At 36.5% G+C, this 13,522-nt stretch overlaps 1 protein-coding gene across 1 annotated transcript; it reads right to left on the reverse strand.

Moving 5' to 3' along the window:
• Window positions 1-3,627: 3,627 nt before the first annotated feature.
• LOC121427299 (C-type mannose receptor 2-like) lies at window positions 3,628-9,082 on the reverse strand. Its single transcript, XM_041623637.1, has 5 exons — window positions 9,013-9,082; window positions 7,335-7,721; window positions 6,069-6,242; window positions 4,475-4,696; window positions 3,628-3,975 (listed from the first exon to the last, which is right to left on the reverse strand). Exons 1-5 carry the CDS (start codon window positions 9,080-9,082, stop codon window positions 3,740-3,742), a joined length of 1,089 nt encoding a protein of 362 aa, XP_041479571.1. The 3' UTR covers window positions 3,628-3,739.
• Between the last annotated feature and the right edge of the window lie 4,440 nt (window positions 9,083-13,522).

Genomic DNA, 13,522 nt, shown 5'->3' on the forward strand with positions numbered 1-13,522 from the left:
CCTGTATAATATCATGACGAGTATCGCACTGATATTTTATAAGATATGTGAAATATTGATGTAATATTGTGCGCTGTTTATTTTTATATCAGAAATGCGCATCTGATAAAATAATGTGCATTGTTATATTTCGCATATAATGATATACATCTTGCATCTTATTTCAGTATTTGTTTTCACTATATGTGACATGACAACAATTATTAAGTATTTATTCGGTTAGCACTAAATCTTGACGAAATTGAGATGCGGAACACAAACATTATACCATTAATAATTTTTACAAACCTTTATTTTGAGTAAATCACGATTTTATATTTCATATTGCCATATATGTGTGTGTAATATTCAAATTTGAAATGCATATTTAGTAGACTTATGATTTGAAACTCTGAATAAAAACAATTCCATATCAAAGATAATAAAAAATATGATGATAATCCGTCAAAATATCGAAAAGCGTGATTTTCGACAGTCTTTCAGATTTTACGCTAAAAATGATACTTTCACGCAAAAGTGCACTTGGCATCCGCCCGTACGCTATTCCTCAGTATTTCCGCAAGACTTTTGGCTGGGATGCAAGGAATTGAAAAATCGTGCTATCCAATTAAAAACTCGCTTTATTATGGACTTATACATGTAAATAAAAACTCGCTTTAGTACATGTAATTACATGTATGTACATAATGTACGGTATTTTCAATTTTTCTTTCAAAATGCGCACCTGGTAAAATGCACATTGTCTCCTTTCGGATAACATAAAATGAGATATCTACCATCTTACTTGAAAATTCTTTTAATATTTGTGGCACTAGGACATTTACTATACATTCGATGGATAAACGCATTTAAATCGAAGAATTTATGTTGCGTAAAAAAACTTCAAACTATTGATAGTTTTCACAAACTTTTATTTCGAGGAAATCGCGGTTTTATGTTTCCCTGTGCCATATAAGTGTGTGTAATATTCAAATTTGAAATGCATATTAAGTAGACTTATAATTTGAAATTCTGAATAAAAATAATTTCATATCAAAGATAATCAAAAATATGATGATAATCCGTCAAAATATCAAAATGCGTGATTTTCGACAGTCTTTCAGATTTTACGCTAAAAATGACACTTTCACGCAAAATTGCGCTTGGCATCCGGCCGTACGCTATTCCTGGGTATTTCCGCAAGACTTTTGGCTGGGATGCAAGGAATTGAAAAATTGTGCTATTCAATTAAAAACTCGCTTTATTATGGACTTATACATGTAAATAAAAACTCGCTTTAGTATACACTTATACATGTAATTATGTACATAATGTACGGTATTTTCAATTTTTCTTTCAAAATGCGCACCTGGTAAAATGCACATTGTCTCCTTTCGGATAACATAAAATGAGATATCTACCATCTTACTTGAAAATTCTTTTAATATTTGTGGCACTAGGACATTTACTATACATTCGATGGATAAACGCATTTAAATCGAAGAATTTATGTTGCGTAAAAAAACTTCAAACTATTGATAGTTTTCACAAACTTTTATTTCGAGGAAATCGCGGTTTTATGTTTCCCTGTGCCATATAAGTGTGTGTAATATTCAAATTTGAAATGCATATTAAGTAGACTTATAATTTGAAATTCTGAATAAAAATAATTTCATATCAAAGATAATCAAAAATATGATGATAATCCGTCAAAATATCAAAATGCGTGATTTTCGACAGTCTTTCAGATTTTACGCTAAAAATGACACTTTCACGCAAAATTGCGCTTGGCATCCGGCCGTACGCTATTCCTGGGTATTTTTGCAAAACTATTAGCTGGGATGCCAAGCATTAGCAAGCATTAACAAATTTTGCCGTCCAAAGTATAAAAAATCGTTTTGGCCGGTCTACTATAATGAACGCATATTTTTATGAATTTGTTTGATTCCTCTATACATCTTTGAAATCATAATGTAGCACATAAGCAACCCTATAGTGATCATGTTGATGGCGTATACTGTATATACTGTATTTTCACATACAGTAACAAAATAAAATACTTGGATATGTACAAGTAATTGTTGACAACTAACTCCAGAATTTGTGATAGATCGCGGTTTTAATAGTTTGTCCCACTCTTCACCCCCTTACCTTCGTCCTTTTTGACCGTGTAATTCACTTATTTTCATGATTATTTTTTTCCAATAATAAAGTCAGTCAAGTGCTTTGTTTTATAGCCTACAGAAGTTTGTAAGGAAGTAATAATCTATGCCCCCATACCGATTCTTCTCCCCGCTCTTTCTCTATACGGTCAATGATGATCCAACAGATAAATATAATATCATCCCATTTCATTGAAATGTTATATTATGAAACATATCTAAATATAAAAAAAAATGATTTCTTCCCTAATGTGGTCAAATGAAAAATAAGAAATTGAAAGATGAGTTAATTTGGCGCGCGATTTGAATGAAATCAAGAAATGAAAACAGATGCAGGCATTGTGTAGACTTTGTATAATAAAAAAAAAAACAGTATTAAAAAATCCCAGTAAGCATTTTGCCGTTTTGTAGCCATTTTCTCTTTTTTGTAACCTTTTGAATCAATTTATTTTTGCACAGAAATTTTGTACATTATGAAGCCTTCAAACCGGCAAATATTTTCACCTTTAAATGTGCATTTTAATTACTAAAATGAAGCGTAGCAAATATTTCATTGTCTTCGTATAATCTTCCGATGTTTCAATCATATATTTCTTTCACCTTTTTCAAGACATTGACTGGATACTTGTTTCATGGAGCCTCTGTACCGAGGTTGCAATTGAATGAATACCAGGGATCCAGCTAGGGGCGCAAGGGTTAACCCCCCTTCGATATTTCGAGAATCCCCAATGAAAGCTCCCTCTATTTTGAAAATTTACGTTGCGTCCATTTTTTTTCAAAATCTTGCTCGATACGACACTGTTTCCCGGTGGGGTCACTCAATATGACTTGGGGACCGCATGACCGTTACCAAAATCGCGGGAAAAGGGGTCAATTTCACGTAACGTCCGCGGACAGAACACTCCTCGAAGTAGTGAAAATAGGGGTGCTCACCGTCCTCGATCTGATGGAAATAGGGGTCCGGAAAAAGGGGAGAACGATCACGGGAATTAAGTAAAATCCGTCGCCGAGTCACCAGCTGCAGAGGGCTCGCAGCGGCTCATCATGCTCTGTATCGTTATGTGGACAACTCTACATTTATTTTTACAAAGAATTCTACTTTTCTTATTTTTCAAGAAAAACAAAGTTCTTTTGGATTATTGTATCAGTATGACATGGCTCTTGGTCATCTTTCAGGACTGAGCACTCTGACGCCTGTGCTGCAATTTCCTCTAATGAGTAAAGGTTATAAATGCCCTGTCCTTGAAATATGGTAAATAGGGGTAAGTTTGCGAAATTGGAAAAAGTGTCCTTACAATCTTATAATTAGGGGTGTTTCAAGGTACCATTTTACCGCAATTTTGTCCTTGTTTTGCGTGAAAATAGGGGGGTAAATTTCACAAAATGTCCTTGAAATTGACTGCAATAGGGGGTTACTTGCATTTGTGGTAACGGTCATACGTGTCCCCCTCTGCGGGTGAGTGACCCCACCGGGCACTGTTTACAACACCGACTGCCCAAAACTAAATTCTCAATGAAATATCTGTAGCCTATCTGTCGGGCTATAGCGCCTACAGACATGACAGAAAAAAAAAATGTACAGCCTACACACAACAGTCCTAATCTCTGGTCATGCTATAAAACAAAAACCCTTCTCGTTGGGTAAGCGTCCCGGCTGAGTTGCTAGAAAGAAGACATGTCCCATTTAGCCTGGTGTAGGCGAAGGATTCACAATTGAGGTTTGACAAGCATGATGACGCGCATCTCACGACTGAGCTTCGTATGACGTCATCGATGATATCCTTAAGGGCAGGTACCCACTCTCCTTGTTTCGCAACCAACTGAATGGATCGTTCTGTTTGTAAAAGGAGTATAAAAAAAACGTTGGCCTTTTTTCGAAGTTTCCAAACAGGGCAAGTTAAATTAGGGTAACGAAACTCGAAAGCGAGGCGGCCGAACTTGGGGGTATTTCTAAAGTAAAATTTAAGGATTTTGTGGGCACATTTAGTGAATTTGGTAAACATTTTCAGTAGCAAAATAGGCCTATGTGTTTTTTTTTAATTCAAGGGGGGAGGGGGGCTACCCCTGCCCCCCCACTGCAAACGCACATAGCGCTACATAATTTAATGGGGCGCTATATCCATATCAGGCGCCACTAAACGCGCCGTAATTTTTTTCTCGATAGAATAAAGTTAAACGCCCAAGACCTCTCATCTGTATACTTCCTTCTTTATTTACAATATTTGATTTCCCCCCTCCTCTTGTTTTTTTTCTTCAAATTACTCTAGGCGGTCGTCGCCCCCCCCCCCCACACACACACTTGTGGGGCCGGGCCCTGTAAATGCACACCTTACCTCTCTTAAACTCGCATATAAAACCATTGGTCGTCCATGAAGCACATCCCTCAGTACGCCATACCGAGTATTCGTCTGTACCGGCAAGCTGAAAGCATTCGGTTCCTCCGCCAATATAACCGAAATTGGTATATCTCAAAGGTTCGCCGCTCATCCACATCAATAGGTCATCGTTGTTCCCCGAGACACGTTTAGTAAGGCCAATCCAATACTTTCCTTCATCTATAAACAATGGTGTAATGGCGAGCAATGAAAAAAAGAAAAGACCGAAGATTAGTTACGATCGATGACAAAAAACATCATCAATATGTTGAATTTACTGTAGAAGTTTCTTCTTGATGCATATAATTATCATCAATGTTATGTATTGGAAGATGTCTGACATTGTGTTTTATTGTAACATTCATTAAAAAAAATTATGTTAAATTTATGAGTTGCCAAGGTTTTGTTAAGACATCAAAGTTCTATTTGTTATATATATTTTATTTTGAATATGAATTTAAGTTGTCAATAAAAACTACTCAATAAAGAAAATAATCATGCAATGATCGAAATCAATGGACCTTATGCATTAACGACACCGCGCCACGATCTTAGAGGCTGAAGCAATTGTCTTCTATGTGTTGGAGATGTGCAGAAGGCGCATCTATTCCTAAATCCTCTGAGGGAAGGCGATATGACATTATGACGTCATATGCATAAGGTCTATTATAATCAGATTTAGGAAGACCAAAATATTAATGAATTGGTTGAATTCATGACGAAACAAACTACAAAGAGACCAAAATGAAACAATAGCTATTAAACATGTTACAGGAAAAGTCCATTGTAATTTGACAGGAAATGGAAGAAATACACACCCAACACTGCCCTAAGACAAAAGGAAACAGAAGACATCTTGAAAATTATTGAGGATTTAATGTGTTGATATGATAGGATGCGAAAGCACGTCTCATGCCCAGCAATTTAGTCTCAAAACTCTCATCAGAATGCTCACAGGGGAGTGGAGAAAGTGAATACGTTGTGTGCGGATATACCAGGATCCGATGACCGTGGATAAAAATCATTGGGCAATTCCAAATTCAAATATGTACGTCCGACCCCATCTATGTGAGACGTTCATGTAATTTTCTGTCTATCATTTTTGGTTATGAAAATTCTTTAATGCTGTCAAATGACCATATGCATGACTTGGTCACTATATGAAGTGAAGTAAAACTTTAGAAAAATAGGGGTCGGATCTATAAGAAATATTATTTTACGGAAGTTTTGCCCAATTACGTACACTGCAAAAACTCCGGTGTTGATTTAACACCAGCCCGAAATCTTTATATGTCCACACCAGAGAAGTGTTAAACAACACCATTTTCGTTTTGGTCTAACACTAGAAAGGTGTTTATACAATACCATTTAGTATTAAACAGCAGTGGTTTTATTCCAAACTGGTGTTGTTTCAATATTTCTTTGGTGTGGATGTAGATTCCGGGCTGGTCTTAAATCAACACCGGAGTTTTTGCAGTATTAAGCACTTAAAAACCTGAAATATTTACTGTAATTATTATTTCATAGTTATAAAGATGCATATAGAACCTACCTCCAGAGATCCCATTTGTGAGTAGATAATTGTGTTCCTCTTCTGTTTCAATGTAGACAAGATGACCGCCATCGCTCTCGCAATTGACCCTCGCTGCATCTCGAGTCATCGTTGTCAAGATCTTCGTGTAGCAGGATGACCCGAAAACATCACTCACTCCGTTGCAGAACAGATCTATAAAAATGGAAAAAGAAGGGCAGCAATCTTGGGTTTTTTTCACAACAACGAAATTTTGGTGACCCATTTACATCACGTTTGCTGCATGCAGTGCTTCTGTTCGATAACCTTTAATTCCACCATAGCGCATTGGTGTTGGTGTACAGATGGGGGAGCTGGGGAATATGCCCCCCCCCAAAAAAAAAAACAATAATAAAAAATGAATAAATAAATAAAGATAAAATAAAATAAAATAAAGAAATAGCGAGGATATGCTATGTTGGAGTTGGCTGGGGTTGACTTACGGATTGATAAGTTTTGGCCAGGTTAAATTTAGATTTCGGACCATCTGGTATATTAATTAAATATCAATGCTTGATCGGCTAGTAGTACGCCGACACAAGAATCATTGTCATGATTGATGTTTATCATTACCTTGAAAAGCCACCATCCATGTGGTCGCGCCATGCAGCACAGCAATAAACTCGCGGTGGTCCTCTCTCGATAGCGTATTCTGTGTACTACGCGAAGCGCTGAAGCTTTGACGGTCCACAATCTTATAAGAGAATATTAATGAAAGCACAACAAATTATATGCCCACTTCTACTTGTAACTTGAAAGCGAACATTGTTATTGCACGGTATATCATGTTTCTCCCCTTCTTTTTACCCCTGCTAATTTGATTAGACTCATTTTATTTGATATGTGCATTTCTTTTTTTTATCATGTTTATGTTATTGTGTATAATATCGCATTATCTGCCTAAGTCTAAATTCAAAATCATATTTTGTAAGGTGAAATAATTCGAGTTCTCATATTTCTGAAATTTCCTTCATGACAAAGGACCATCAAGAAGTCTTTGACTAAAATTGGTGAATCAACACAGCAGCTTCGCCCTGGAGTCTGGACAAACGACATAAGGTCCTGTTTGCAATTTTTCTTTAGCTCAGAAGCTTATGACAAAACCGCAGTTCCATTTTACCAATTCTTGACCTAGACTTCCAAGCCAATCTTCGTTTTTTGACGGGCATTTTAAATACATTTACTGCGTTCTTGATTCCGTTGTGCGTCGCGGAGCTAAAATCTCCTACTGCAGCCTTGCTACTGTACCTCCAACAGATCCTTCGCATATTGATCGATGATGATGATCGCAGAAGATGTCGTTCCAGAGAGCCGTGAAATCTCGCAAACGAATACAGTCCGTGCCCTCGTTAAATGGTCCAAATGGATCATCCCAGTCAAAATAATCAAACGCCACAGGTGAACCGTCCATCCACTTAAAATCGACGTCCCTGCCTTTGATCCCGATCCAGTAATCCACCGCCACGCCCTCACCGACCGCGAGGGATTGGACGAAGGCGTCTTCTTGGGGTGACGTAATTGTCACCAGATTTGATTTGAAGCTCTCGCACGTCGTCTGGGCATCGGCACGACTTAGCAACGTTGTATTTATATAGTAACAGGATGAGCTATGTCGGGAAAAACCGGTGGGACAGGCTGTATGGAAGAAAACAACATAGGAAAACCATTTTAGTTGTCAATATTTTAGCAATCACTTCGCACACCCCTTTATATAACGCAGAGAATATTTTGTCAAAAGCCCTTCAAAACAACAATAATAATAATAATAATAATAATAATAAACATTCATATAGCGCCATCTATCTAGAAATATTCTATTCCGAGGCGCGTTGTTCTTATTATTATTACCCCGGCTTTAGCTCGAGCTGCCTCTCAGCGCTCATGCATTCAAGGAATTAATCCTGCCGGGTACCCATTTACCTCACCTGGGTCGAGTGCAGCACAATGTGGATACATTTCTTGCTGAAGGAAATTACACCATGGCTGGGATTCGAACCCACGACCTTCTGTTTTAAAAATCAGAAGACTTATCCACTAGGCCACAACTCTCCACAAACAAACAAAACAGCCTTTGTCGAAAATCAGTGAATCAAAACAGCAGTGTCTTCCTCGGGAGCGTTTCATGAAAGGACTTGTCGGACGTTTTATCCGACAAGTCCTGTTTTATCCGACAGTTACTATAGTAACAGTGCTTTTTAACCAATCAGAATCCAGGAAAGTTGTCAGATCTGACAACTTGTCGGACAAAAATATTGATGAAACGGCCCCCTGGACTCTGGACAAACGACATATTGGCATTTGGGGGGTCTGGTCCGAATCCTAATAATATTATATAAGACGGGCTGTCCTGGTCCGCCAAGTTTCGACAATGACCTCTAATTTGTCCATTGTCATTTGACGGGAATAGATTTTGAACGTTACAGAAAGCGTATGGGAAGAGGATGCTAAAATACACTATTGCTGAAGCAGGGCAAGAATTAAGGGGCTCATGGGGGGGGGATACACCCCACTACTCTGGATATCGTCAGTAAACCAGCACTCCCATGGGAGAAGTAACCCAAGGGGTACCAGGAACAATAGGAAGGAAGGGAAATAGCTAGAGGGCAGATGAGGGAGAAGGAAATAAAAAAGACGAAAAATAGTCATTTCAAAGGACAGAATCCCTTTAGATATGATATCAATTTTTCCCACGGGCGCCTCAAATAATTTAAGTATGGAAATATGAAAACTTAATCGATGTTTAAAAGCCTACATCCATGACGTTTATACAAGAAGATCATTGGCGCGTAGAACATATGAAACTTAATTATTGCATGGGGCCTATACAATAATAAGCATAATCAATCGTTCAAGATAATCAGAAAAAAAAATATTGAGAATAATTGTAAAAGTAATGATTGATATGAAATAATTTTCTCATACGTACCTTGGTTGGCATCACTACATACTGACAGTGATAAAAGTAATCCCAAGAGCTGCGGTGAAAACCCAAACATATTTTTATTGAATCCAGTAGCCATCAGACAAAACAAAAGAAAACACTAAACTCCATCCTTAAAATTGTTTTCTGTACCATCAATGGTCGTTGATCAGTGGTTGAATTGGAAAAGACATACTGTCACTTGTGAATGGCGATATAGCCTACACCATATAACCATGCTAAGTATTTTATATCAAACACATGTCGGTAAGTGAGAAAAGTTTTAGGTTAGTGTCTAATGAACACGAACTACCGTGCCTTCTGGAAAAAATAAACATAAACGGATCGTAGGTTACTCAGAAATATTGATTTAAACTAATTCTTTAAAAATTAACTATAGGTCTCAAGTATCAATTGATGATTGAGTAAAATATATCCATACACTCTAAAAAAAAAAGAACTCCGAGATAAAAATAGGCTCACACAGACAGTGATCTATAAGCGCAGTCAGAAATTAAATTTAGCAAAAACGACAAAGCATTATAACAACCATGAAAATAGGGTGAAGATATCTAAATATCAAAATAAAAGGGTAACACTCAATCTTTTACACAATTCATTTAATAAATTATTCAACTCTTATTTGTTATTAACGATTTGCCACAAGTCATTATTGATTTCGATCACGCGTGTACGTGACATCTCGATGAATTCTTCAATGATTTTGTTTTCCTGGGAAAAGGGACATGTTTGTAGATTTTTATCCGAAAGGCCTTCCCGGGGGGGGGGGGGGATGTGCCAGTCTATTAATTGATAGGGAACGGCGAAAGAGTGTATATTTGTTCTCATTGCAAAAAAACAACAACAAACAAACACGCTAATTGGGCAGTATGTAGTTTTGCAATAGACCCACGTTTTTCTGTCTCTTCCTTCCTCGTCTTTATTTTATATCGTGATTGTAGGGGAGGGGGGGGGGGTCGCTGCCTCCTTATTTTCTCTCTCTCTTTTTCTGTCCTTTATCACTTTCAAGTCCCGCTTTCCCACTATAAATGCCGCCTCCCACCCCTCTTTATCTTTGGGTAGTTTGAATTCTGTTAAGCGTTCGTTCTTGGCTATATGTGTCAAATAAAACTAAATATTTGAGCTGCAAAACAATAAGACCAAAAGAACACACATCTCACTCACACTTTTTTCAACATTTTTTAATTAAGGTTTTCATTAAAATAAGTATAGGTAAATACAAGCAAAATTGACAAACCTTCATTTTAGATCAATAACAAAATGAAAAAACAAACAAACACTATTTACCACACTGGTCACACGGACAAACACACACATCTTCACACGCACACCCCCATCACACACACAAATATCGGGAGCGTGCACCCCCCCCCCCCAAAAAAAAAGCAAGCAAAGAAACAGCCAGAACAATATGTAAAAGTTAAATGGAGAGTCGTTGTGACCTTGCGTGGGGAAACTTCAATTGTTCTGATTAAATAAATAAGGCCTATACATATGAATTAAAGACGAAGGAGGGGGGAGGGACTGCCCCTAAATTTTTTGTTTATAACCTTTTTTTGGCTTGTCAATGAATTTCCTGCGTCCCCCTAAATTTTGGTGGACCCCCCTAAAATTTGTATGGTTCCCCCCCTAGAATTTAGGTTGATAATTTTTTTGCTTGCTTGTCTAAAAATTTGTTGGACCCCCTAAAATTTCGGTAGGGTTTATTTTGTATCTTTTTTTGCTTGTCAAAAAAATTTGGTGGCCCCTCCCCCTAAATTTGTTGGCTTCCGCCGCCAGTGCCTACGTATACTGATTAAATTAAACAAAAAACATTTTATTTCTCTATCATTCCTAGAGAAACGGAATGCTAGCTAAATTTTGAAATCTCCATTTGTTTTCAATGCCACAACGTATTTCACCACTAGGTAAGAGTACCGTCTTTAAATAAAACTATTTAATGGACAATAACAAACCTCTCCAATAAATGATCAATTATTCACATTCTCTTCGCTCCAAATCGATGCGGGTAGTCATAGTCTTTAATCAATCATTCACTAACAGCGCTATTGGCATGTGTGTTTTCTTTCAAACTACCTTCTCCCCCCCCTTTCCCCTCTCTTTCCCCTTCCTGAAAAATAGAACGTGCCAAATTTTTAAATTAAAATTTGGAATTTAGGGGGCAATTGCATGCTAAAAAGTGTACTACACATACTTAAAAATATATATTCATGCTCTTATTTACCTCATTAAATCTGATAAAATTCGGTCGGCGAGGATGTTTATGATATGTCCTCCTTAAAAAAGGGAACTCCACCGATTATCCCTAATTTTGTTCAAACATGATACATAATAATCATGTATTCGCTTTATGCACTTTTCTGCCCCCTTTCTTTTCAGAGTTGAGAAAAGTGACACGGCATACAAGCAATGTAATTGATGGATCAGCTCATTAATAGATCAAAAAATCTTCGAATAAAATAAGGAGTCAGTGGCCATATTTTTTGAGAGCGTTGTCGTGCTTTAATGCTTTACCGCTATCTAAAGGTGCCTTAGGGCCCGGCCAATTTTTAAAGGCCTATGGCCTTGGAATTGAGGGTTAGGGCCTTACGAATCGAATCCAAGGCAATTCAACCGTAGATATTCAGATATAGAATTGCGGTCGTTCAAAATATTCAATGAGATATATTTTTAGAATTTGATTTCATTTTTGTTCAATCTAGGGCGCTTAGGACTGCATAAGCGCCCCTATGAGTTAGGGGGTGGGGGGTGGTTATGGGTCCGTACATTACCCTATCCCTTAACTTTTCGTTTTTACTCAACTTTACAAGATCTCCTTATTTTATTTTCTCTTTCTTTCTCCCCCTCTCTCTCTATCTATTAATCTATCTCCCTATCTCTCTCTTTCTCTCTGATTATACATGTAAATTGCATTATAGGTTATTACATACTTTCATTATGTTAAATTTCAGTCCTTTATTTCTTTTTGTACATAGATGTAGAATTTTTTCTTCAATTAATTGGAAATCTTTGGAAATTGTATTGCAATTATTGATGTATTACTGATTTACCAATTATACAATTTACTGTTATAATTATCTTTTTTTGGTCATGTTATTATTGTATTATTATTGTATTACACCTGTTCTGATTCAATTTCATTGGTTGCCAATAAGGCAGAGAATTGCATTTCAGATACTTTTGCTTGTTTACAAAGCACTGAATGGTCAAGCTCCGAATTACTTGTTAATATCATTTAGGTCACATTCATATGCATATAACTTAAGAAGTACACAGGATAAGCTGCTTCTAAAGCTACCTCACTTGAGAACAAAAGTAACTCTTGGGGATCGTGCTTTCAGTTGTGCTGCTCCAAAGCTTTGGAACAAATTACCCCTGGAAATACGAAAAGCACCAACTGTTACCATCTTCAAACATTTATTGAAGACCCATCTTTTTTCAGAAGTTTTTGGTTAATTGTATTATATGCATAATTGTTTAATTTGTTTGAGCAGTAGCATTGTTGGGAGCTCTGTTACACTACAGCGCAGTAGAGTATATTTACATAGTGACTGCGCTATATAAATGGTCTAATTATTATTATTATTATTATTGTAAAAAAAAATATTATTGTCAAGTGAATGAAGTTTATCAATAAATTTAATTCAAATCACTAAAATAAAGTCGCTCAATTTTCAGTCTCCCTCATAATCAGGGAGACTTGGAAGACTGGGCCCTTAGGCATTGATACAACACACACATGAAATATTCAAAGTAGAATTATGGTATGTACAACTTTTTAATAACACATGAATTTGGTGATGAAATGATTTTGACAATTCAAACATTCTAAAAATGTCAATTCAACACAGTCATTAAAGTTTTGTACAAAAGTAATCATGATAAAAGCAAAAATGGAATACATAATCAAACAAAATGAATAAGAAATTTCTCTTTTGAACAATGATAAATATATATCGTACATACATTTATGAATAAGAAACAACTTAATAATTTAGAGAATACAATTCTGGAACCATAGTTTGTTACGTTTTAATTACAAAGCTGAAGGATTTATTGTTATGAAAAATGGCTAAGGGTATCTACATCTTATAAATCTCAGTTTTAATCATGGAAAGACTATAAAAAAAAAACAAAAGAAGCCTTACTGAGTCTACGCATCGATTCATTGCAGCTTTCCTGCAGTCTCCATTATTTTGTCAATGGGGACTGTGATGACTTGAAATGAAAAACCTTGCAGATTCCCGCAAGACGTAAGTGGCTCTGGCATTTGATAGAGTGTCTTTTAAGTCTTATTTTTTTTATTGGACTTCGGGGCACAGTTACACAAAGATTTGCAACATATGAATTCAAATCATTCTCAAATTGAGTTAATATCAAATACTATAATAATAGGCATTTATATAGCGACATCTATCTAGAAATATTATATTCCGAGGCGCGTTATTATTAGTATAACCCCGGCTTTAGCATGAGCTGCCTTTCAGCACTCATG

The sequence above is a fragment of the Lytechinus variegatus genome, chromosome 14 (assembly GCF_018143015.1).
Source record: "Lytechinus variegatus isolate NC3 chromosome 14, Lvar_3.0, whole genome shotgun sequence".
Classification (NCBI taxonomy): domain Eukaryota; kingdom Metazoa; phylum Echinodermata; class Echinoidea; order Temnopleuroida; family Toxopneustidae; genus Lytechinus; species Lytechinus variegatus.